General features: G+C 53.1%; 9 protein-coding genes across 9 annotated transcripts; 3 read left to right on the forward strand and 6 right to left on the reverse strand.

The window, feature by feature from the left end:
* Positions 1-348: 348 nt before the first annotated feature.
* On the reverse strand, positions 349-5,527 carry AA0111_g5262 (hypothetical protein; the record flags this gene model as incomplete). The annotated part of the gene is made up of 2 exons (XM_028651355.1): positions 349-936; positions 989-5,527. The coding sequence occupies 2 exons, from the start codon at positions 5,525-5,527 to the stop codon at positions 349-351; spliced, it is 5,127 nt and encodes a 1,708-aa protein (XP_028507353.1).
* A 2,056-nt stretch (positions 5,528-7,583) lies between these two features.
* On the reverse strand, positions 7,584-9,385 carry AA0111_g5263 (hypothetical protein; the record flags this gene model as incomplete). Its single annotated transcript, XM_028651356.1, has 4 exons — positions 7,584-8,222; positions 8,274-9,118; positions 9,168-9,180; positions 9,230-9,385. 4 exons carry the CDS (start codon positions 9,383-9,385, stop codon positions 7,584-7,586), a joined length of 1,653 nt encoding a protein of 550 aa, XP_028507352.1.
* A 1,503-nt stretch (positions 9,386-10,888) lies between these two features.
* On the forward strand, positions 10,889-12,286 carry AA0111_g5264 (hypothetical protein; the record flags this gene model as incomplete). Its single annotated transcript, XM_028651357.1, has 3 exons — positions 10,889-11,071; positions 11,131-11,260; positions 11,340-12,286. The coding sequence occupies 3 exons, from the start codon at positions 10,889-10,891 to the stop codon at positions 12,284-12,286; spliced, it is 1,260 nt and encodes a 419-aa protein (XP_028507257.1).
* A 355-nt stretch (positions 12,287-12,641) lies between these two features.
* On the reverse strand, positions 12,642-13,992 carry AA0111_g5265 (hypothetical protein; the record flags this gene model as incomplete). Its single annotated transcript, XM_028651358.1, has 2 exons — positions 12,642-13,736; positions 13,801-13,992. 2 exons carry the CDS (start codon positions 13,990-13,992, stop codon positions 12,642-12,644), a joined length of 1,287 nt encoding a protein of 428 aa, XP_028507347.1.
* Positions 13,993-14,317: 325 nt separating this feature from the next.
* On the forward strand, positions 14,318-14,666 carry AA0111_g5266 (hypothetical protein; the record flags this gene model as incomplete). Its single annotated transcript, XM_028651359.1, has 3 exons — positions 14,318-14,327; positions 14,392-14,463; positions 14,533-14,666. The coding sequence occupies 3 exons, from the start codon at positions 14,318-14,320 to the stop codon at positions 14,664-14,666; spliced, it is 216 nt and encodes a 71-aa protein (XP_028507349.1).
* Positions 14,667-14,860: 194 nt separating this feature from the next.
* On the reverse strand, positions 14,861-16,664 carry AA0111_g5267 (Dolichyl pyrophosphate Man9GlcNAc2 alpha-1,3-glucosyltransferase; the record flags this gene model as incomplete). The annotated part of the gene is made up of 2 exons (XM_028651360.1): positions 14,861-16,214; positions 16,261-16,664. 2 exons carry the CDS (start codon positions 16,662-16,664, stop codon positions 14,861-14,863), a joined length of 1,758 nt encoding a protein of 585 aa, XP_028507348.1.
* A 983-nt stretch (positions 16,665-17,647) lies between these two features.
* AA0111_g5268 (hypothetical protein) lies at positions 17,648-17,821 on the reverse strand (the record flags this gene model as incomplete). Its single annotated transcript, XM_028651361.1, has 1 exon — positions 17,648-17,821. The coding sequence occupies one exon, from the start codon at positions 17,819-17,821 to the stop codon at positions 17,648-17,650; it is 174 nt and encodes a 57-aa protein (XP_028507355.1).
* Positions 17,822-17,964: 143 nt separating this feature from the next.
* AA0111_g5269 (hypothetical protein) lies at positions 17,965-19,433 on the forward strand (the record flags this gene model as incomplete). The annotated part of the gene is made up of 2 exons (XM_028651362.1): positions 17,965-18,456; positions 18,504-19,433. 2 exons carry the CDS (start codon positions 17,965-17,967, stop codon positions 19,431-19,433), a joined length of 1,422 nt encoding a protein of 473 aa, XP_028507354.1.
* Positions 19,434-20,316: 883 nt separating this feature from the next.
* Positions 20,317-21,975, reverse strand: AA0111_g5270 (hypothetical protein; the record flags this gene model as incomplete). Its single annotated transcript, XM_028651364.1, has 2 exons — positions 20,317-21,709; positions 21,779-21,975. The coding sequence occupies 2 exons, from the start codon at positions 21,973-21,975 to the stop codon at positions 20,317-20,319; spliced, it is 1,590 nt and encodes a 529-aa protein (XP_028507173.1).
* Positions 21,976-25,081: the final 3,106 nt, after the last annotated feature.

The raw sequence follows: 25,081 nt of genomic DNA on the forward strand, positions 1-25,081 counted from the left end.
AAGAACGCTGATTTTTGAAAACGCAAGCCCAAGAAAATTCATGCCATCATCGAACCATACATGGATGTGACATCCACCACCAAGGAAAGCTCACAGCTCCTTTCCGGTATCCCGCTCTTCTTTTCCTTTGGCGACAAAAGGTCGACCTTCAGACCCCCCGATCTTCCAGCTCTTGTGTGACCAAAATCCATTAAAACGGGAAAAAGGCAAAGAACTGCCAACTTCCATGATGACAGAGCACTACCAGGTAAGGTAGTGGTATCATATGCAAAACAATTTTCGAACCAAAGATGTGAACAGACATTACTTCATCTTCCCCCCGCAACTACTCAGACACCGTCAAGGCATCTATTTCTTGCCGAGCAGGCCGCCGACCATGCTCATAGGGCCGGAACCACCCTTCTTCTTCTTGTCCTTGTCGCCGCCGCCTCCGAGCATATCGCCCAGACCGCCAAGTCCAAGGCCACCAAGCAGCTTGTTGATACCAAGGCCACCTAGCAAGCCGTTGACAAGGCCGCCGAGACCCAGACCGTTAAGCAACTTGCCAACGAGGTTGAGTACACCCGTCAACAACAGACCAACAGCAGCGATGATCTGGAAGAGGGGCTCGGTGAGCAGGGCCCAAAGAGGGTTGAGCTTCTTCTTGGCGTGAGGCATGTCTGAGATCTTCTTCTTTGCGTTGTCGATGGTAGTGACAACTGTGGTAGTAAGCTCCTTGAGGTTGTCGGCCAACTTGTACTCCTCGGGCGAGGCTTCGCCAGTCTGTTGACGACCCTTGGCTTGGGCAGCGATACGACCATCGGGGTCCAGACCGCGGAGTGAGCCGTTGCAGTCGTTGAGAATGCGAGAGCCCTCCTCGATGAGAGGCTTGACGTTGTTGACAAGCTCCTCTTCGTCGAGCTCGTCGCGAGGTGTGCGATCGGCTTGCTCAATGTACTGGGTAGATGTTAGTATGCGTTTGATATAAGTCAGTGGGGATGAAACATACCTCAGTAATCTGCTTCATGACAGGCTGGACGCGCTGAAGAGTGTCCTCACAGATGGCGGACATCTTCTTGGCCAGCTCGGAATCCTCACGACGTTGCCTCTCTTCGTCGGTCTCATCCTCGTTCTCTTCCTGGATGTTCTCCAAGAGAGTAACCTCACCGACCTTGTTACCATCGTTGTCGATGACATAACCGTTGTCATCAATCTCGAGGCCAGCGCAGTGACCAAGGTCACCAGCAGTGAGGCGACCCAGAACATCACCGTTCTCGTCACGGACCTCACCCTCCTTGTTGACACGCATGCCAGCCATAGGGTTGATGCGACGCTCCTTCTCCTCGGGCTCCCAGCGCTCAGCCTTTCCGATGACGTTGCCGTTCTTGTCGTTGATGTCGCCATCCTCATCGACCTTGTGGCCAGTGAGCTTCTTGACATCACCCTCAATGACGCGACCAATGATGTCGCCAGCGGGTGTCTGGACAGTACCGTCTTTAACGACAGTTGCCTCGTCAAAGCCAGCGAATGGGCCTTCGGGTCTGTTGTCTGCGCCATGGACAAGCTCACCACGTCCAATGACGTTACCTTCGTTGTCCCAAATTTGGCCCTTACCATCGACCTTCTTGCCGACGAGGGTAGCCGGATCACCCTCAGCAACGCGACCAATGACTTGGCCGCTGGAGTCAACGATGTTGCCGGCCTTGTTGACAGTGGCGCCAGCAAGAGCGGAGAGGTCGACTTCCTCCTCTTCCTCCTCGGACCATGGCTCAGCATGGCCCTTAACATTGCCATACTTGTCGATAATGTCACCGTCTTCATCGACTGTGTGACCAACAAGACGCTTGGCGTCGCCTTCGGTAAGCTGGCCAACACGGTTGCCGTCGTTGTCTTCGACAAATCCGTCCTTGACCACGCGGAGTCCTTCGAATCCGGCGAACGGTCCCTCCTTGCGCTCAGGGCGCTCGTTGGGAGGAATGATGTCACAGCGACCGACAACCTTGCCAGTGTCACCATGAATGAGACCATCGCCGTCAGACTTGCGTCCAGCGAGCTCGGCAGCATTGCCCTCGACAAGCTTTCCGACAGGAATACCTTCGCTGTTGGTAAGATAACCTTGCTTGTTCAAGGTGAGACCGTCGAGAATCGAAAGGTCGGCGGGCTCCTCATCCTCTTCCTCCTCAAGAGGCTCAGCGTGGCCCTTGACGTTGCCGTACTTGTCAAGAATGTCGCCATCCTCGTCAACAGCCATGCCAACAAGACGCTTAGGATTACCCTCAACAATCTGGCCAACTGTGTTGCCATCCTCGTCAGCAACCATGCCACCTTGAACGACGCGGAGACCCTCAAGACCAGCGAAGATGCCCTCAGGCTTGCTCTCACGCTCGTTCTCGGGGATAAGCTCGCAACGGCCAATCTGCTTGCCCTTGTCGTTGAAGATGAGACCCTCATCGTTGATCTTGCGGCCTGCAACTTCCTTGGGGTTGCCCTCGACGAGGCGAGCGATTGGCACACCCTCATCTCCGATAACGTTGCCTTGCTTGTTGACAGTCTTGCCATCAAGGATGGACAAGTCCTCGGGCTGCTCCTCTTCAGGAGCCTCCTCCTCGGGCTCGTCGTAGCGCTCGGCGTGGCCGACGACTGATCCCTTCTTATCAAGGATATCACCGTCTTCGTCAACGGAACGACCGACAAGCTTCTTGGCGTCGCCTTCGACGACCTGGCCGACGCGGTTGCCCTTGTCGTCCTCGACGAAGCCATCCTTGACGACAACAAGGCCATCAAGACCAGCGAAGGGAGCTTCCTCCTCGCCTTCTTCCTGAGGAACGGTCTGGGCGCGGCCAATAACGTTGCCCTTGTTGTCCCAGAACTGGCCTTCGGCATCGCAAGTGTTGCCAGACTTGGACAGCTTCTTCGCGTCACCTTCAGTGAGCTCACCAACGATGTTGCCGTTGGCGTCGACGAGCTTGCCGGACTTGTTAACGGTGAGGCCATCAAGAATGGATAGAGGAGGACGGCCATCGTCTTGAGCTTCTTCGGCAGCATCCTGAGCATCCTCAGCGGCGTCCTGAGCGTCTTCGGCGGCATCGCCAGCGTCTTCGGCAGCATCCTCAGCCTCGTCGACTTGCTGCTGGACCATCCTGGAGAGAGCCTGGACCTTTCCAATGACGTTTCCGTCCTTGTCAAGAACCTCGCCCTTGTCGTTGATCTTCTTTCCGGCGCACTCCTTAGCGTCACCTTCGATGAGCTCACCGATAGGCTCGCCCTCCTCATCAAGAACCTGGCCCTTCTTGTTGACCTTCAGACCCTCAAGCTCGTTGATGTCTGGTGTAACTTCAACTTCCTTAACTTCAGGTTCGGGGACTTCGGAAGCCTCAACCATCTTGGGGAGTGCCTTGACCTTGCCAAGGACGTTGCCATCTTTGTCGACGACTTCGCCCTTCTCGTTGATCTTCTTACCGGCACACTTGGCAGCGTCACCCTCGATGAGCTCACCAATAGGTTCGCCCTCCTCGTCGAGAACTTGGCCCTTCTTGTTGACCTTGAAGCCCTCAAGCTCGTCGATCTCGGGGGTGATCTCCTTCATCTCGGGCTCGCCCTCGCCCTCTTCCTGCTCCTCTTCCTCCTCGCCTTCAAGGGGCTCGCCGAGCTGCTCCTTAAGCTCCTTGATGGCAGTGAAAGCGGCCTCTCCGGGAACAACATCAACCTTGCCAATGACATTGCCGTCCTTGTCGAGGACTTCACCCTTTTCGTTAAGCTTCTTGCCAGCGCACTCGCTGAGCTCACCTTCCTTGAGCTCACCGATCTCCTCGCCTTCAGAATCAAGGACCTTGCCCTTCTTGTTGACCTTAAGGCCGTCCAAGATTCTGGTGTCGAGAGCACCGGAGGCGGACTCCTTGAGCTTGTCAGCAGCGCCTTCAGCAAGTTCAACTGTGCCGAGAACGTTGCCGTCCTTGTCAACAACCTCGCCCTTGTCGTTGACGGTGAGGCCCTTGACATCGTCGATGTTCTCAAGATCGCCGTCAGCAACGTTGCCAACGACTTCGCCGTCGTCGTTAAGGATCTCTCCCTGGGTGTTGATCTCCATGCCCTCAAGGGCCTCAACACCAGGAAGCTCGTCCTCAACATCGGCAGCCTTCTCCTCTGCTGTAGACTTGGCTCCGTCAACGGCATCGGTGGCACCTTCGGTGACGCCTTCAGTGGCACCACCGTCCTCCTCATCCTCCTCCTCATCATCATCTTGCTGGTAAGCAGGGAGGTCGGCGGCTTCAGGTGAAAGCTCTGCCTTGGCGATGACGTTGCCGTCGTCGTCAAGGATCTCGCCGTTCTCGTTGAACTCCTTGCCCTGGATGGCGGATGGGTCGCCTTCAACCAGGTGGCCGACAAAGTCGCCATCCTCGTTGAGGATTTGACCAGATCGGTCAGCGGTAAGACCCTTCAAGACGCTGATGTTGGGCATCTTGTTGCCGGCCTCACCAGCAGCTTCGTTGGCCTGTTCCTCGGCCATCTCGGGTGTGAGTTCGCAGCGGCCAACGAGATCACCATCGTCGTCAAGGATCTCTCCGTTGTCGCCAATGGGGTAGCCAGCGAGGTCCTCAGCATCACCCTCAACGAGACGTCCGACATTCCTGCCATCCGCATTCTTGATCATGCCATCCTCGTCAACTTCGAGGCCCTTGAGCAGACTCAGGTCGGGGGTAGCGTCCTCGGCGGCGTCCTTGGCGTCGTCGGTAGCATCCTGAGCCTTGCTCTGAGCATCTTCAGTTGCGTCCTCTGCGGTGCCTTGAGCATCCTCAGTGGCATCTTCAGCGGTGTCCTTTGCGTCGCCAACCTTGGACTCTGCGGTGTCCTTGGCAGACTCTGCGGTATCTTGAGCGCCCTCGGCGGTGTCTTCCGCAGTTTCCTGCGCATCTTCCGCTGTCTCCTGGACGCCCTCCTGAACGTCGTTGCCGACATCTTGAGCAGCCCCTTGTGGGTCCTGCTTAGCCTTACCAGCGAGGTTCGATGCGCGGCCAGCAAGACCGCGAGCACCGCTCAACGCACCGCCACCTGCCTGCTTGCCGGTGTCAGCGGCCTTGCTAGCAGTCTCTGTTGCATCGTCTTCTGTGTTGTCGGCAGTGTCCTCGGCGGTGTCTTCCGCATCGTCTCCAGCCTTGTGTGTAGCGTCGTCGTCATCTTCCTCATCGGCGTCGTTGTCGTCGTCGATTGGCTTGGGGTCGGCTTGCTCGAGTTCATCACCAGCTTGTGAAACCTTGCCGGTAGTGTCCTCAGCGGCCTCTTCCGCCTTGCCCTTGGTGTCTTGGGCAGCTTCCTCACCCTGCTGCTTGGTGTCTTCGGCGGTGTCTTGCGCTTGGTTCTTTGCGTCCTCGGCCTTCTCCTGTCCTTGCTGCTTCAAATCCTCTGCTTGCTCAGGCACATCGGGGGTGGGGGCGTCCTCCGACTTGCCTTGCTGAGGCTTGTTCAACTTGGGGGCAGATGATTGCGGCTTGCGTCCGAGCTTGGTAGGGGTGCGGGGGGTGTCACCCTTTCCTGCTGCTGGGGAAGGCATGCTGTTGTATAGAACGCTCGAGACGTTGTACGAGTTATCGTGTCCTTGAATTGTGTATGATGATGTGCTGTAGGAAGTAGCGCGGTGATGGCTGCTTCCTGACTTATTGCTTGATATAGACTGAGAGCGTGTGGAACGGGGGGAATTCCTATTAGGTGTTGGGGGGAAAGAGTAGTAGGAGTAGTTGTGGGAGGATGAATTGTCTGTCATATATCAATTGACGAATGGTTCGTCTTTGTATGGAAATAAAAGTTGGAAGGATCACAGAGAAGCAGGCATTTATGATACCACGTCTCATCAGTGAGCATGCTGGAACGGATGACGTCGAATACTGGCCTCCTTGAGCCAGAGCTTGCGCCTCAGTTGTGGAGAGGCATGGTAAACCTGCTTTGGCGCCATACTGCGTGCAACGAACGAGAGGAGTATTGCGTCACACTACTCACAAGCTCCAGCCTCGAGCGGGGCGTCAGCACATCCTTGTTGAATGGCCTCCACTCAGCGTGGTGAGACAAAGCGGGTAGCTGCTGCAGCAGGGGTGGGAGCGGCCTGTGGCTGGAAACGGGATGGTTTGGCATCGTCGATGAACCGCGGAGAGCGGACTGCTGCCAGGGTAGAAGTTGAATTGCCCCAGGAAGTGGAGCTGAAACACCATAGCCAAGAAAATTGACGATGGTACTCTTTGCACTGGACGGCTCTAGTCACTGCAAGAGTACACCAATGACATACAGGAAGAGAGGTTTGGCACACTGGCCTCATCTCTACCAGGCCAATGCCGGGTTGTAGATGCCCCGAAGCAAGTCAATATGCAGTACGAGACGAGCTGGTGAAGCAAAAGCACACAGAGTCCAGGCCCGATCGGCGGCGCTGTGGCTGCCTTTCTTGTGAATCGGGTACAAGATCCCTGGCGGGAATGATGCCCCTCCTATCAAAATGGTGCATGCAGCAGGATGGAAGAGCAAGTCGTGCCGTGTGTCCAAGCAGGTTGCAGCGACGCGTATGATATTGTCGAGCTACTGACGTCACAGCGTCGGGAGCTCCCCTGCTCAAACGTCGCTTAGCACAGCGATAGCTTCCTTTTGGCGGCCGATCGCTGCACGCTACCAAACCTCGGTACCACCATCGTGAGCACCACGAGCTTGAAGCGCGACATGGCATGGGAAAGAAAGGAGACCCTGCGTTACCGCGGCTGGGAGATCAGGAACGACGGGATTCGGCACAGAGCATCCGAAAAGTATCACGTCCGGACGTTCCTATGCTGGCTGGAGCTGAAAGAGCTCACACCACGCCGTGTCTCGATACGATGAACGGCGGGGCTCCAGCGCAACGGTCGGGACGTTGGCCGATTTCCAACTGCGAGTGACACCACGCACCGCTAATAGGCTGCAGACGAACTCTATATTACCATGGTAGCTAACGTCCGGGGATTTTATTGACACCAAAAGTCCGTCTATACACACAACGTGTTCTCGATGAGGACTACCTGTGTAGCGGCCTCGATCCAGACACCTCCGTCGTACCCATAATTTTGTTTGCGCCACAGCTGCACAAGCAATTCTGCGCAGACGCACGATCGATCAATTCAGCTCAGGTACCCCTATCTTGCAATCTGCCGAGTCATGCTCGAATAACAGGCTGCAACAGCAACACACATTTTGCAACCAAAAAAGAAAGATGGAAATCTGGGTCCGTGACGACGCGTATGATGTCAGTCGCCGCCGTTCGTAAGAATGATGGCGGCACGGAACGGGGTCCGGAGGCTTGGAAAGCGAGCGAGTCAAGACATTACCTGTTTTCTGGTTCCTGGATTTAACGTTTTCGATCCAAGTGCAATGATCGCGCGCCATCACGATGATCTAGCAATGACACCACGCGGATAAGGTAGATCTATGGTCCTTAAGGAAGGTGTTTATTCTACAACATCAATTTCGCTAGCAATACTTGGTCAATCGACGATGGGGATATCGTAGGTACGTAAAAATAAGCCACAGGTAGGTAGGTATGGGGTCATGCAGGAACAGTGGCAGCCCGCTTTGCAGCCCGCTTCGCGTCCAGCCGCTCATGATGCAGGGGCAGAGTCTCGATGCCCATCAGGCGGAATACCATCTTCGACGTCTTCTCCTGACTTGGATATCCACTTCTTCCTCTTCTGCTTGGCGGCCTCTCGTTCTTTGGGTGTCAGGTCGTCGTTTTCACCACCGCCTCGACTAAGCCTTTTCCATAGTCGCCGACCGAAACTAGTCTGCTTCTTCTCTGCCTCTTTCCTTTCCGCCTCCTGCGCAAGTAGTTGCCGCTCTTTCTGTGCGCTTTCGCTCTTGTCCTTCTGCTCTTCGATTCTACGTTCATATTCTTCTGGGTGTACAACCTTCGTCTCTGCCTCCTTGACGTGCTCAACTCCATGCTTGAACTTCTTGCGTGTCTTGACATAAGCTTCGAGACCGACGAGTACGGCATACGATCGGGATATGGAGACGCGGGACATGTCTACTCCATTCTCCTTCATCGAATGCACGAAGGCACGAAAGTTCTTCGTAGGAGGTCTGTAGTGGCCAGACAGGGGGGAGAGGCGCCTTAGCTGGCCATCCTTGACTTTGATCAAACCCGCGGCAGAAATGCGGGCCCCATGTAGAAAAGAGCTGTGCTGGAAGGCACCCGATTGCTTAATTCCAACGTACAGGCGGAAAGACGTGTCGGCTACCTATGCTAGATTAGTATGTCTGGCTGGAGCAAGGAGTGCAGCACATCTTACGAAGATCCACGAGTTCGGTTTTACCGAACTTCGCAGTAGGTGATTTAGAATAGTCGCGGCTGACACATGTTTAAGTTTCGAGATGCCCTTAGCCTTGTCGAGGTCCTCATTGACATAGTGTTCTGCCTCCGCATCGCTCTCCGAAATTGACGAGCTTGAGCTCACCGAAATCATCGAACTTCGTCGAAGGGTCTTACTTTGTCCGGAGTGGAGTTTGGCCTTCGGACCATAGGCGGGGGTATCGTCGTCGGCTGGTACAATACCATTGACGCTATCTTTGTAATCCATAGATGTGTTGAGCCGTTCGCCGTTCTTCGCCCAGCACAACCGTCCTTCGTCGTCGATGGTAACCAGGTAATTTTGGCGCTCCTCTCGCGATAGATAGCGCACCCTCTCTGTGTCCAATCTCTCTCTGGAGACAGTTGGATGCTCGAAGTGTCTGCCTTCGCCATTGTCTAGCCAGTAGAAGAAGTTCTCATGCGTGTCTGCTCTCTTCCACTGGTCGTGGTAAGCCCTTAGATTACTACCATAGCGATGCTTCTGGTCGACCATTTCCAAGAAGTACTGGAGATCCATCATCTTGGCCGTCTTCTCACGCTCGGTCTTTGACTCGTTCTGCTTCCGCCGCTGTTCAGTGTGGTTCTCGGGCGCATCCTCGTCATCCGTGGGCGAGACATCGTAGGGATCGTCGGCTCCTGCTCGCCGCGCGATCTCGCCCACACGCTTCCACTTCTCGCGCGCTGCCGTCGAGTTGGCTCGTGAACGTTCCTCGGGTGTGGTGAGGCTCTCGCGCAAAGCCGCTTCTTCCGCGCGCGGCTTGGGTCTCGTCGCATTACGCCATTTCGCTTTAGAGGTTTAGCTTAGGCGCAGGAGATATCGGGGTAGACTGCTGACCATCGCGTATAGCCTGGTACCATTAGTTGCATGTCTTCTGATGTATGGCAAACGTCTCGGACCTCTGCCCATCGTGCGCTAGCATCTAGGCCCATGCCTTGAAGCTGCCTACGCTCTCGATAGCCGCGATAGTTGCGCTGGATCATCTGCGCGGCTTGCTTTTGCTCATCCGTACCCGTGTCCGACTTGCGACCCGCGACATCTTGGGCGCTGACCATTCTGGCGGAATAAACCTATATGTGGCGCAGGACATCGGAGCAGGTACACAGTAGAGGTGGGTGTTGAGGCTTGACAGCGGGATTTTGGTGGGGCTAGTGACCCATTCATCCTTGCTTTTCGGCTTTTCGGCAGCGGCCGCGTCATCGCGCAGCCGACAAACACCAAGACCTTTTATCAACGGCTATACTGCAGCGGACATTATTGTCAAACCAACCTTCTGCTTACTTCAAACTCGTTTTACTATGCAGCTATCTGAATCAACGAACCAACAAGCCGAGTTTATGAAGTAGGTTAGACTTGTGCACATCAGTTGGCATATTACCCTTCCACGGCTACTCAGGGCCGCTTCCGTCATCGCATTCGTTCGGATCTCTTGCTTGCTTTTATCCTCAACCTCCCAAACTAATCAATCCTTATCAATACGTCTCCCAATTATTAGCACATCAACATGTTGCATTGCAGTAGGAAGATCCGAAGTGCAAAGACATCAACAAATGTAGCGTGATCGAGGCGCGTAGTCTCAACATCGTCGAACCAGTACCGCAACACATCGATCAAGAAGACATATCCGATGACGATGAAGGGAAGAACCGATCACTTTCGCAGGACGATGCCGATTTCCAATTCGATTCTAAAGAGGATTCTGTCTATGAGTACGATTCATGACCCGTCCGCGATCGTAGCCAGAGCGATGTCTAGATCCCCAATCTCTCCCTAGAAGACGGGTTGGTGGCAGGATCTAGCTTTGCAGCTGAAGATGATGCATTTGATGCGTACCTGAAAGAGAAGAACATAGATGGTGTATATGGGGAGTTGGGTATAGCAAGCGATTTAGGTGACAATGATGAAGCAGCCGAGCGGAAGCGTGGTAAGTAGGGTGATTTGGAGGATGGTATGGACAATGATATAGGCCCTGCTGGTGAAGAAGGAGGCGAATATCAACGACAACGATTTGTAGAAGTGATGTATGTATGTATAATCATTCTTCCTTTACAGTCTTCACTTATTGTGTGGTCAAGATGTTTTTGCGAGGTTTGTTCATCGCCTCTTGAGCAAAGACATGTCGAGCTTGATAGGGCGCTGCATCATGTTGTAAATCTCTCGCAATTTCAACCGAAAGTTAACAACTGTTTTGCTCCTTATGTTTAGCCTTTCCTACTTCGAACGTTATAATGTCATCACTCACTTGCGTTGTCACGGTAGCTGTCTGTGGCACTTATGGAAAGAGCAAATCGCAGAATACGCGAACTCGTAAGCGGCGTCTACTTCATCTTCGGGGAAATGTTCCGTTGGATCTGGGATATGCCTTGGGTATCCACCTGGTTCAGGAAAGGTCTGCTGTCAGTATCGTCTGATCTCACCGTTTGCTCCTGCACTTTGCTTCCATACAGCGGCGTCACGGCCAATATAGGACACTACTACCTCACTTCTCCTCTCTGCACTTCCAACTCACCACTTCTTTCACTCGAGCATCACCTACAACCTCACCTCTATCAGCCATCATGAGCGACATTCTCAGCGAGAAGACGACTTCGGACGTTAGCAGCGATGCCACCACTTCGTCCCAGCGATTTCAGGACCAACTGGAGTCTGTTTTGAAGAAGCTGAAGACCGATCCAGGCAGCATCACGGCGGACGAGGCTCGCATTCTGACTGAGAACGTCGCTAAGCCTGACGACAGAGCGGTCCGCATTATCTCTGCCGTCGAATCCCTAGCTATTGCTAACAAGGTGTGCAATATCAGGGACCCAGTCACGACCAGGCTCCTCATCGTTCCCTGCTGATGGCCGCCAAGGACCTGCATACCGCTGTGGACGGCAGCTCTGAGGAAGCAACTACCGAGATACTTCGTGTTGCTCAGAGCATTGTTAGTAGTAAGTTCATAAGCCTACTACACACCCCACCCAGCTGGCCTTGAGCTGAATGTTGAGACATACACTGACGACGCCACAGAACTACAAAAGGCCGTCGGTCATACCAACGCCCCCCACCCCGAAGTCGAGGCTGAGCTCCAGGAGGAAATTGCTAAGATCGAACACAAAATCACGCAAGGCACTGTCACCAAGACTGAGGCTGACCGTCTCCATTCCCTCGAAGCTCGTGCCCATGGTCATACCGAGAAAGGGGGTATCGCCGCTGCAGCTCAGTCTGTCGTAGCTAAACGTGAGCGTCAACTGTCACCGAGCAGCGGTTCTGGATCCGTTTCGAGTCCCATCTATGAACGATCCCGTGCCAACAGCAGGAACTTCACATCGCCTCAGGAGCAATTCTGTCAAGAGAGGTTGAACGAGTTTCACCATGCAGATATGGCTATCAGGCCCAAGACCGAGGCAGAAATTGCAACCAAATCAGGGACCGACAAACCACACTCTCTCGAAGTTCGTGCTAACGGCGGCACTGCAAAGAGCGACACTTCAGCAATGCGTGGATCGGTCGCCAGCAGCAGACGTTCTCGTGCCAATAGCAAGAGCATTACCTCACCCGGAGAGCAATTTCGCCATACCAAGGATGAGAACCAATGCGACACGGAGGCGTTTATCAGGTTCAAGACAGAGAAGGGCACCGTTAGCCATACTGATACCGACACTCTCCACTCCCGCGACATGCGCTCCCTTGGCCGCACTGGGACTCGCAGTCTTAGTGCCACTGCGCAGTCATCCATCTCGCGTAGAGCACAAGAGTCTCTCGGTAACGTTTCCAACTCTTCTGGGACGGAGAACCGCAAAGAACATTCCCAACTCGACAAGGATCTCCAAGAGGTTGATAAGAAGTTGGACAACAGCAAAAACGAAGCCTACAAGAAGCATCTCGTGAACACGGGCCATGATTGTGTCGATGAGAGCGATGACATTCAGCTAGAAGACGGCGAGATCTGTTCCCGCTGCGGCTACACCAACTGAGTGGCTTGGTAGGAGTGACCACGGATTTCGATGATATACCTGGGAAGCTGGAGAAAGAAGGGGTATTAGAGATGGACTCTAACGAGATATTGTCAAATGGCATACGAACCTGTATACATAATCGAACCGTCTGTAGGACACCCAAATGAACTGTATCTACCTTCTTCCTTACAGAAATTCGTGTCCAAGCTTCATTCTATACTGTGAAAACGTGAAGCAAACATGAAGAAATATCCATGGTATCAATTCTTATGAACCTACTCAAAGAAACCTTTACCGACCATTCCAAGCCGCTAAATGCATGACAAGGCCTCCTCGGTTTCTGAACACTATCCTTACGCCCAATGCAACCCACTCACTTAATTTCCGTCTTGGACATGAGGTCTGCCAAATCATCAACCTTCTTATCCTTCTCCTGTGGCACATTGCTCTCCTCGGCCTTGGTATCCTCGACAATCTGTCTCGCAGCCTTCTCCTCGACCTCGACACCCTCCTCGTCGTCATCAGCATCGCCACGCTTCTCCTCCGCGTCACTCTCCTCTTCATCTTCGTCTTCGCTCTCCAACTCATCTAGCTCGTCCAGACCCCAGTACTCCTCATCGTCCTCGTGTTCACCAGACGCCTCTTTCCGCTCATCGAGCACACTGCGGAGCTTCTCGATACTAGGGTCCTCCTCGTCGAACTTGTTGCCATTTATTTCCACACGACGGAGAGCAGGGAGGGCAGATGAAGAGGCAGAGGCAAGGCCAGCAAGACCCTTGGCGTTGATATCGTTGAATTGGAGGCGGAGGACTTCAACTTTCTTGTTCTTGCCCTTCTCCAGCGCGGCGGCGAGCGCAACGCCTCCGCGTCCGCTGAGGAGACAGTCGCCTACGCCAAGCTCACGGAGCTCAGTCCAGTTTCCGACGGCTTTGCTCAGGGCATTTGCGCCCATGGCTGTGAATGTGTTGTCTTGGAGATCGAGCGTGTCTAGTTTAGACAGGTGTGCGAGACCGTTGGTGATGAGGTGTGAGATACCCTCCTGACGAATGCCGTTCTGTGTCATCTTGATGGTCTTGACGCCACTGTTGGCGGCATATGCTTTTGCCCATGCGGCCATGCTGCCGTTCTCCAGACGGTTGCGACCGCAGATTACGAGCTCGAGGTCTGGGACTTCTTTGCCATCCTTCCGTGCTGCCTCCTTCTTGGCGGCGAGTGCGGTGAGTGCATCGGCGACGAGGACACCGGCTGCGGGTCCGAGACCGTTGTTGTTTAGGTAGAGGTAGCGTAGTGGGGTGTGTTGCGACAGGAAGTCTACGAGCGGGGCAACGGTGTTGAGGCCAAACGCGTTGTCCGAAAGATCGACGGTGTGGAGGTTTGGCAGGGTAAGGAGGGAGGTGAGGAGGTGCGATAGCGCAGGTGGGATCTCAGAGAGGAGACGCGAGGTGAAGATGTCGGCGAGGTTTGCGACCTAGAGATTGGGTCAGTCCCTTTTTTGACATCGCATCGCGGTCAAGCGGGGTTGTAAATATTACCTGTAGACTCTTCTTGCTCTCCAAGACTTTAGCAAGAGCCTCGCTGGCTCCGATGCCCAATGTGTTGCCCAAGAACTTGATCTCCTCTACATCGTCGTTGATCTTCAGGTCCTGGATGTGTGGCTCAATATCCTCCGCAGTGGTGAGTTTCAGGCCCTTGCCCTCAATCGAGAAGATCTTTGCTCCAGCCATGTTCTTCACAGGCCCTTTTTGCAAGTAGTACTAGTAATATTCTCAAGTGTAAACAACAAGATAGCAACAGGGGGGGCGAAAGGACTCGTTTATAGTGCGTGTGACTCGTGGGTCGCAATTGTTTTGGCGTCGTAGTGGGGTTTGGTTCATTGTCTAGACCCCTGTCGCCTGCAGGGTTAGTCTCAGCCACATGCCACATGCCTGTGGCGTATGCCGCGGGAGTGTGCGGCAAGATCAGTGGCTGTTGAGCCGATGACATGCTCGGCGACTTTTGCGATGGATTGCTAATCACCTTCAATTCACCACCACCACACATACAGCCAGCATGTCTTCAGGTAAGCTTCTGGGCTAGACGATGGTATGCATGCGACGCAGAAGGGCTAATTGATGGGATTGTAGCACCACCGACCGCCGGCAACATGGGCTCAGACCTCAAGGACACCGCTGCGCCGGGGAAAGTCAAGCCATGCTGTGAGTGACCCCCCCCCCCCATATGAAGTGTATGCGAGACATGTGCTGACTTCATGCGCCAAATTTTAGGTGTCTGCACCGATCAAAAGGCCAAGCGCGACGAATGCATGCTCTTCTCCACATCGAACGACCCCCAAAAAGAGTGCTTCACTCTAGTCGACGATTACAAGAGATGTATGGCTGGATACGGCTTCAAGATATAACACATTGGGCAACGTTAGTGTATACGACATGTACAACACAAATGCATATGGGTGGCGTTGCGCACTAGAGGCTTTTCTGTATTCGCTGTACAATATTTGAGGAATAGGGAACCAGAATCTTCCCTCCAAAATCTACCTGGGTATCTTGAAGAAGTGCTGAAGTGCGACAACGAATAATTGCCAACTGCCAAACTTTACTGCGTCTTGTCTTTTACTCCTCCAAACAACTCACTCTTGACTACAAGTCGCCACAAGCACCAGAGATAGCAAAGGCCGAAGCCGCCTGTTCCCACAATCGCATTCGCCACAACCCAGAGATCCGGTTTGTTAGTTGGTGGAGGATAGAATGCCTCTGCAATGTGCCATGCAACCATGGCCACATAGACATTGAGGTGAAGGATCTTACTGAAAATGCTCAGCCCACTTCGGCTGTCTCCCTGGAAGGTGGAGAAAGAGACTGGTGGAAGACCAAGAAGATAGGCCCACAAGAGTGAGATGACAAAGTATGGGACTCGCAAATCATCTCTCTTAAGCAACGGGAACATGGTCCAAACGCCGAGCATGTTCGCAAGGCCAACCCACGCGCGAGTGGAGGGTAGCAAGCCGTCTTTTCCGCTAAGAAGTAGTGTCATTGGCAACAACGGAAGCAACACATTCTTCTCGTGTACCTGGTATGAGCAGAGAAAGAATCCCCAGGAGACGGCTGCGAAAGCGAGTGGAAGGAGCTGCTTCTTGGGCTTGATAAAGATGATTATGCACGGCGGCAGGATAGCGGCGGAGGTGGCAAGTAGCGCGAGTCGCTGAAGTAATTCAATCGGGTACCGGTTGAGCTTATGAAACGTGTGGATCGTGCACCAGATGTTCGCAACTTTGTCTTCGAACAGTCCCCGAGAGAAGGGGAATATGCGATGAATCGACTGCCCCATCTCCACAACATAGGGAAAGTACCATGCGTTCATATCCCATGGTGTCATGAACCATCTCAGGTTCAGAAGTGGTGGCAATTCGAGGGGAGCGTGGTTGAAGCCAGTATAGACATCGTATGCGACACCCATCAGGAATGGGAGGTACAGCACAGCGAACGCAGCCACAGTTGTCAGCGCAATTGCGAGGAACCGCACGATGTTGATCCTAGGGAAAAGGCAGATGCCCAGCAGGTATGCGAACACCGCAGGCGCATAGAACAAGGCCATCTGTTTGAAACCAAGCGCGCCAACGAAGAAGACGCACCCCCACAGTGGTCTTCCAGCGATCATGCTCGAAAGTGTTGCAACTGCAAAGCCAAGCATGACGGTGTTGTATTGGAAGTGCCCGTGGTCGATCAATATAGTGCCCGGTTGCATCAGGATAGCCACCAGCGCGATTGACGACTCCCAGATATTGACCCCTTCTAGTCGCGAATATCGACGGAGGAAGATGACTATCGCGGGAATGCAGATGAGGTATTCGGATACGAAGACAGTGGCTCGCATGTATATCTTGAGGGAGGGGTCATCGAGAGCTCGCGACTCATCGAGAGCGAACCATTTTGGATTGATAGCAGAGCCACTACAATGATCAGTACTAACATTCAACGTACAATATTTCCACATACATGACGCCCAAGATCCAGCTGTGATATGCCGTGAGAGGCGGGTAATCCAGCCCCCACCATTGCAAGTCGTAAAAGTACCATTTCGACACTGGTAGATGTTTTGTAATCTCCATCCAATGTCGCTGAGCTTCAAAATCACCGTGCATTGGCGGCGATTGGTATCCAGAGTAGCCCCACAAGCTGACAGTCCATCTGAATAGGCCAACTACCATCAGAATGAGGGGTATCGTGATCCATTGCGAGACGGTGCCTTTCGCTGGCCAGAGGAACGCGACGAGAGGGAATGCGGGCTTCCGTGCATTAGTAGACTGGTCGAGATCGAGTGTACCGTGAGCGACCTGGGCGAGAGAGCCTTCTTCAATCTTTCGCCGCCGTCGCGGCTTGTGAGCTGCTGGAGATGCCATGTTAGAGCTACCCAAGTGAGCTTGGAGAGGGTCTGGACGGATTCGAGGAACGTGGCGGATCGATGTACGCGTTACCGCATCCGAGCTAGCCGCTGCCCTGCATTTTGAGCCCTGCTGCGAAGAGTTCTATCCCCAGCTATCGTCCGACAATGGACCGGCATACAATTGAACTTCTGCCTGGAAAGTGTCTTTCTGAACTTGCCGTTCAGGTTCTGTTGATCCGATTGAACTACTTGTATGCACATCACGTCTCAATCGGGTCGACATGGTCTAGGTGTCGCTCCAATAAGATGCATACACCGAAGCGTGACAAAGCTGCTTTGAGTGCGACCCCGACAACCCAGTAGACAGCCTCGGTACACATACTCTCTAGGATTTGTTGTATCCGATGCCTGTTTAGATTATTGGGTACTCTTAATGTGAAATTGTGGATTGAAGATTTTACCTCGTTTGAAAGATCAAATCAGGTAATGGATTATGCCAGCCACAAAATTCCTAGTATAATCACCGAGGGTTTACCGTGACTTGTCCACATTCTCAATGAAAAACAGGCATCCAAAGACCCTTAAGTCGTTACCTCAAGGGTATACCGCCGTCGCCGTCGCCGTTGGATGGGTTCGCAGTGGGGCGACTGTAGCGTACCTCTGAGAGCGCGTCTCTAGCGCAACGCTCGGACCTCGGATCCGCTGAAAAGTTCGATGCTGATCCTTCTGCTACATAAACTGCGCGCTCCCAGCCATTTGCTAACCACCACCTACCATCAACCTTCTTCACATTTCTTTTCGAACATTTACCGTTCGAAACATACACTGAGGGCTTTCGCGATTCTCAAGTGGGCTACTGAGGGCAACATCCAGTACCAGATCAATATACAAGTCAGTGGGCAACGTTTGGCTTTTCCTTAACACACATTACAGAGGGCACGTCTGTCGCTCGCCAGGGCACGACAAGATCATCCTGAGGGCTTTTTGCTACTATGAGGGTTAATCTTCCGGCTTCTCGGCTTTTGCGGGAACGCGCTGCCTTGAGGCTCGGTTTTCTGTGGGCTCTTGTGGGCTTTCCGTGGGCTTGAGGGATATCCGCTTCGTGCGGTCTCGAGAGATACCAGTGGGCTTTTCGCAATTTGAGACAATCAGACCAAGCAGGCTGGCGCACATGACAACCTTTGGGTGTCAGCGCCCGAGCGACGGCGTCATTGCCGTCGACTCCTCTCTTTCCTTTTTCTACCGCACATCATTGGCGCTTTCGTCGCATGTTTCACAATACTAATACGTTGTAGATCTAGTTACCTATCATCAAAATGGGCAAGACCAAGGTTGCGGACAAGTCGTCCAAGAAGGACAAGAAGTCCGAGGTCGCCGCCGTCAAGGCCGGCCGCGTTACCAAGCCCGCTGCTACTCCCAAGTCGAAGAGCAAGGACATTGCCAAGTCAGTTGCTTCCAACATTAAGGACAAGAAGAAGTCGAAGAAGGCTCCTACCCCAGAGCCTGAGTCTGATTCTTCGTCTGAGAGCGAGAGCGAGAGCGAAGAATCCTCTGAGAGCAGCAGCGAGGAGGAGGTCGTCGAGAAGAAGACTCCTGCCAAGGCTGCTCCTAAGGCCGCTGCTAAGGCCGACTCCGATTCTGACTCGTCCGACAGCAGCGATGAGGACAGCGACAGCGACAGCAGCGAGGAGGAGAAGCCTGCCCCCAAGGCCGTAAAGAAGGCCGCGGCCAAGGCTGAGTCCAGCGACTCTGACAGCGACTCCGACAGCAGCGAGTCTGAGGACGAGAAGCCCGCCGCTAAGGCTGAGGTCAGTTTAGCACTTGATTATTACACGACGTAGACTAACTTTGATAGGCCACATCCACCTCCGACTCTGACGACTCCTCTGACGCCGACTCCGACGACTCTTCCGCTTCCGAGAGCGAGGAGGCTCCCTCCAAGAAGCGCAAGGCTGAGGAGGCTGCTGCCCCCGCTATCAAGAAGACCAAGACTGAGGAGCCCGCCGCTGAGGAGGGTGTTAAGAACCTCTTCGTTGGTAACATGAGCTGGAACATCGATGAGGACTGGCTCCGCCGCGAGTTCGAGGGCTTCGGTGAGATCGTTGGCTGCCGTGTCATCACTGACCGTGAGACTGGCCGTGCTAAGGGTTTCGGTTACGTCGAGTTCGCCAACGCTGCTGATGCCGCCAAGGCCCAGAAGGAGATGCACGAGTACGAGCTTGACGGTCGTCAGCTCAACGTCGACTTCAGCACTCCCCGTGCTAAGCCCGATGCCGGCGGTGCCCGTGCCAACAAGTACGGTGACAAGCGCAGCCCTCCCAGCAACACTCTTTTCCTCGGTAACGTCTCATTCGAGTGCTCCAACGAGAGCATCCAGGAGGTTTTCCAAGAGTACGGTAACATCACCCGTGTCTCTCTCCCAACCGACCGCGACACTGGTTCCCTCAAGGGTTTCGGATACGTCGACTTCGGCTCCCAGGAGGAGGCTACCGCCGCTCTTGAGGCTTTGAACGGCCAGGAGATCGGTGGCCGTGCCATCCGTATCGACTACGCTCAACCTCGTGAGGACAACGGTAGCGGCGGCTTCGGTGGTGGCCGTGGCGGAGGGCGCGGGGGGCGCGGCGGCGGCCGTGGTGGCTTCGGCGACCGTGGCGGTCGTGGAGGTGGCCGTGGCTTCGGTGGCGGTCGCGGTGGTGGCCGTGGTGGTGCTCGTGGCGGCCGTGGTGGTTCGTTCAACCGCGGTGGCTTCGGCGACTTCCAGGGACAAAAGAAGAGCTTCGATTAAGCGTCTTCTAGGACGTTACTTTGCACATCCTTCCGTGTATCTGCTTTGATCATCTCGAAGAGTAAGTAATGGAGCTGCCGTACGATATGATGTGAAATGATCATCGAATCTGGATTTCGGACCTCTGGGTATGGCGTTCATGGGTAAAAGTCGTTTGATTAGAGATACTCCAACCACTTGGTCTGATTTAGGCTGGTTATGGAAACTTAGTTGTCGATAGTATAACGAATTCATTTAACAAACTTGAACTTACCCTGCTACGTGATGTCGTGATTCATCTTTATAGCCATCAGCATTCTTCCCGTACTACCATGCGCTCCAAGTGACGCCTCTTGTAGTGTACTTTAGCACTGCTGGCCTATTCACCCAAGTAAGAACACTTCGCCTACCTACGACTACCCAACTCCGTAGCTGTAATTCTAAGTGACACGTGGTAGAGTGGATCACCCATAGGTGCATCAGGTTACATAACGCCTTCGCACATGGGCTTAAAGCTTCCGGTTTAACCAGTCCTCCACTTTAGTGCAGTGATTCTCAAGTTCGGTTAGTGAATTCTTAGGTTTGGTTCCCAATAAAGGTTTAACTATCCCAACCACGGTACACTCGAAACCGGGTACCGGCATCAGTGCCAGGAATTGGGGGCGAAATAACAACGTCACATCACAATAGCACATCTTGGAGTATGTTAAGACAGACAACTGACCTATGGGTCAAGATACGACGACTTGCTATATACTCATACAACCCAAGAAGCAGAGTACTAAACTCAACACAAGGAGATAGATGAACAAGCACAAAAGAAAAGACAGACAAGAAAAATGAGATGATGAAACGATGCGCTACAAACATCAAGACATATAACAGGTGATGATACAGTGATCGATCAAACCTCCTCAACATCCTCGAGGCTAAACTGCTTCTCGGCATCAGCATCAAAGCATGTCTCCCAGCAGAGAACCTCGCTGGGGAAATCCTTCTCCACACTAGGGCGTTCGCGGACAAACCAGGCCAGTCCCGCACCGACGATACCGAAGAGTGCGAGGCAAGTCCAGAGAGCGAAGTTTGTTGTTTGTACGCTAAGATCGTCGCTGAAGTAATAGCTTGTGCCACTGACTGCAACGGCAAAAGCCTTGAAGAGACTGGCGATCTGCATCATACCGACAACGGTGCCGGCTGAGAAAGCATCTGGTGTGGTGTTGAGGACGAGCAGAGAAACGAGAACGTTTGCGCCACCGGTGAGGAGGTGTTGGGTGAAGATTGAAAGAGCGGAAATGACGGGTTCAAGACCGGAGCAAGTGACGACAATGGCGAGGATGGGTGTGAGGACATATGTAGCGGGTAAGAGGGCGGAGACGGAGCGGTAAAGTTTGACAAGACCGTATTTCGACGTCGCGTAAGGAATGGCGTAGTAAAGGACCATGCCTGCAATGCCGCGGACACCAAGAACGACGATACTGAGCCAGTCGCACGAGATGCCCATGCCGCCTTGGTCTGTGCTGCTGTGTCCGAGGTGGGGAAGGACAACGTCGAAAGTCGATGCATGGAGCGAGAGGAGACAGAAGGAGGAGAGCAGGACCATGAGAGATGGGGCCTGGAGGAACTGGGAGATAGTGATGGGTTCGGGGCGAGCAAAGTCAACGAGGGTGATGTTTGTGTCTTCTGAGTCGCGGCGGAGGAAGGCAGCTTTCTCGCAGTCTATGTCGACTGAGTCTGCGGAGCGGTCGTTGTGGTGAGGAAGCGTTTCCTTGAGGCAGATGCTTGCTGTGAGCGCAATGGCGAACAAGATGGCTCCGCAAGCTAGCTCAGAGCCCAGGGTTGGAAAGTCTTGCCAGACCATGTTGTAGGCTTGTAGACTTTCCGAGACCATGAGCTGCATGATCGGGCCCATGGAGCCGCCCAGAGATATAGTAGGTAGCCGGGCGACGTTCTTCGCCCTCTCCTCTGCCGATGTGCTCAGATCTCCAATCATGGTCAGGGTTGTGCATACAATCGCCGAGCTAACCATGCCGGCGACGAAGCGGAAGATTGTACAGCTGACGAGAGTGGTTGCGAAGCCCATGCTCAAGCAGCATGCGAACATACTCCAGAGCCCAATGAGCGTGACGCGCCTTCTTCCCATACGGTCGGCAAGGTACCCCCAGAATAGACCCGTTGTTCCACCAAATGCGTATGCGCAGTCGAGTATACTTCGGAGGTAGGACGAGGAGAGAGTGCCGCAGTAGTCGGATGACGAGAGGAGCATCTGGAGCTGTGGTTGGAGGCTTGAAGCCATGACGCTGTATAGCGTGTCAGCATAAGTCGGAGCAGACAGGTCATGTCATTCGAGATTAGGTAGTAGAACTTACGCCTCAGCAAGGAAGATGAGGTACACAAGCATCAGCTGCGACCATCGCGACTTATCCGCACCATCTGGCGCGTTGTGCATCTCCATCTCTTCCTCTACATACAACTCCTCCTCTTCCTCAACCATAGCCACCTTATCATACTTGCCCAAATCCTTGACCGGTATTAAAGACCTCGTCCTTCTGTGGAAACCCAGCATCTTGCAAGAACTCAAACGATCAATCCGAAAAACTTGGCTGAAAACACTTCAAATGTGCGATAACGCGTTTATCGCAGGAGAGAGCGTGTGCAGGTACGAACCAGCGTAACCTGTAGAGAGATTGTAACGGCCACGACGGGACCTAAAGGTAAGATAGAGAGTGACAGGAAAGACTGGTCAAGGGAGCGACGAAAGACTCGCCTCGAAAGAGAGAGGGTTGACAGTCAGAAGTACAACGGCGGCAACAGCATCGCGAGGGGTTTGAGCTTGACGGGGCTCTTGAAACGAAACTATACTGACTGGCGTCTCATTGGCGATCAGCCCAACCCAAAGTCTAAACGCTAGTACTATTGGAGCTAAGCCCCTTAGCCTGAAGCCACATGAGGTCACACGCAGACGGTTCGTTGCTCCTGATCCACTGTAAGCGGAAACCTGCAGCGGTCCTATTTTCAGGTCCCATCTTTTGTGGTCTTTGCTTCGACGTTCGTTTTTGACCACCACCAAGATTCTTTGTCCGAAGCAACGTGATGCGCAAAAATATATGTCGTCGTTTCATTAGCCGCGTTCCGCGAAGAAGAACTGAACTTAAATGACTGCACGAGCGACTGGAGTATTCCACGTTCTGCTTCGTCCACGGCTTCATCGCGCAGAACATGGTGGCCATGAGCTCTAGATCTGATGAGTTGAATGGAAACTTTCGAGCATGGCGTATTGAACTAGTTTTGGAGGAACTAGTGAATCATCGTTCTTCTTGGTAGCGAGAGCCATAGAATCTATACTCTATATAAAGCCTCTCCATATCTCGCTAGAGAGAAATATCAAGGTGGTACTATAGTCGTCTATAGAGGCTGGCGATTTAAAAGGAATTATGACCGAGATGACGTCTAGATTTCTTACTACGACCTGAATGGTTTATTTACTAATTCAAATAAGTGCATTGGGCAATGAATTTAGCTATATAATATCAAAGGTTGTGATACCTAGTCGAATTGAAATACTCGTCCGCATTGAGGGTTGTCAAGGTCCTGGTACCCGACCAGGAGCTCGTCGGGAGGTAGAAACAAGCCCAATCAGACTCCGTCTCCATTGAGCTCGTTCTTACTTCACATGTGGTGTTGCAAACGTATGACAGACCTCGAGCTCGACAGTGAGAAATATAGTGGAACATTTGCCGTTGGCGCCGTGGTTCGATATGGGAATAATTCGAGGGTTCCAACAACCCGAGCCATGGCGTTCACTTATCACAAAACTTCAGACGATATATTCTCAAAAGCCATGATTTTCATTACTGGATATTCCCAGATCTCGCACAGACCCAATCAGCCATGGCGACTCGTCCACGCCTTGGCCAAACCCATGTCCTTACCCCCTACGATCGGGACTTCGCCAGGCCAAAAACGTCGAAAGGATATCCTACAAGAAAAACACCTCTGTCGAGCCAGAAACAGCAGACAAGATGTTCTTCCCCAGTGGTGTCTCCTCTACGCGAAGTAGACTCTATAGAAATTCCTACACCATGCAATTCTCCGTTGAGTGTAGTAGACTTGACAGAATGTTCTACACCAAGTGCATCTCCGTTGAGCCAAACAGACTCAACAAAATATCCTTCGCCTAAAGGAACATCTACGCCAGTCTTTCATCCGTACAACTCGCATCCCTTCAGGCCACAAATCCCGGTAGGGTATCCTTCATGGGGAGAATTTGAAGAAGTCCAAGCCATAATTGCGCCATACTGGCACATCTTCAACCTCGTGCTTGAATATGAACCAAGACTTCGCGTTCACCTTGATACCAACCCATCACCTGGACTGGGCAAGCCTATCGTCATCTGCGAGAGTGAGTATCCACCGATACATGGGAGATGGATACAAGCATACGGTCCTGCTGTTCATGATCCTTGGATCAGTCCAGACATGCGAAGGGGGTCTAATAAGTTTAATCACTGCGACTTCAGCATCCGCGTCTTCTTGTACGTGCTCGAGCCTCTTCTGAGCCGTGTCAACGCTAGGATAACCTGGCTCGCGGTGGTAGCAAAACCGTATTGGGTCATCTTCTGGAAAGATTATCATTATCAACCGGATCCACAAGTCCGTCACAGCGTCTTCAATATCGAAACTCGGTCCGGCGACGAGTACATTGCAGACTTTACGATTGAGCAATTTGGCTACTCAAGCGAGTGTTGGCTGATGCGCAAGAGTCAGTACGAGAAGCAGTGTACTATGGGTATCAGAATGCGGCAACCGAGATCTGAAGAGGTCGACGAGGCGCGGCGAGGCGAGGTTAAGTTTTGGATTAAGAAAGCACAGGCTATATGGATGGTTTGCCAAATAATGCATCATTATGGATTGGGTTCCATGGACGATGTGATGTTCGTTAGGTGGTTGGAGTTTTGGGTGAAAGACGTTTCTTTGTATATGTGGCAAAGACAACCGGCTTACCAACCGGTTCAATGACGGATAATGGAGCGATTCTACTTTCGAAGCACGAACATCCAGTCTAGAGCGGGGGAGATGGCTGCTCCGGGGTGATGTATGTAGATGAACACTCGTCATTGCGTACTTTTGCAAAAGAAATGAGCAGCATTGTATTCCGAGATGAGAGGAGCATCTCGCAAAGAGACAGATAGATCGAATGTGAGTTGGTACGGCGGCAAGGGCGTCCACGCTCCTATGCCCGGCTTTTGTCCGCAGCGAGTCGTGAGAGAGGGTAGAATCCAACACCTGGGCGTGGCAAAGCTACGTAAAGTATGAGACAACCTCACGCCTATACTTAGTCCCAGAGTACCCCGCCATGGATCTTATAACTGTGGCTCCCTCAATATCGATACGCCTCTCACGCCTGCATGCGCAGCCCTAACATCACATGCATGTTGACGACGTGTTTCTGGCCCCCACGATTCCGGTGAAAGGCGTCCTGTGCTACTCGCCCAATGGAAGGATGTGGCATACGTATGCGCCGACACCCAGAACATCAGGACACGGTGGATTGCGCAACGACGGAATAGTGGGTATGACGGCGTGCGCATCTGTGCAATTCCAGGGAGCGGGGACGGCGGCTTTATCAATAGCGACGCCTTAGTTGTCTTAGTTGCTGGCCCACCAGAAGT

The sequence above is a fragment of the Alternaria arborescens genome (assembly GCF_004154835.1).
Source record: "Alternaria arborescens strain FERA 675 chromosome Unknown contig_10, whole genome shotgun sequence".
NCBI classification, from domain to species: Eukaryota; Fungi; Ascomycota; class Dothideomycetes; order Pleosporales; family Pleosporaceae; genus Alternaria; species Alternaria arborescens.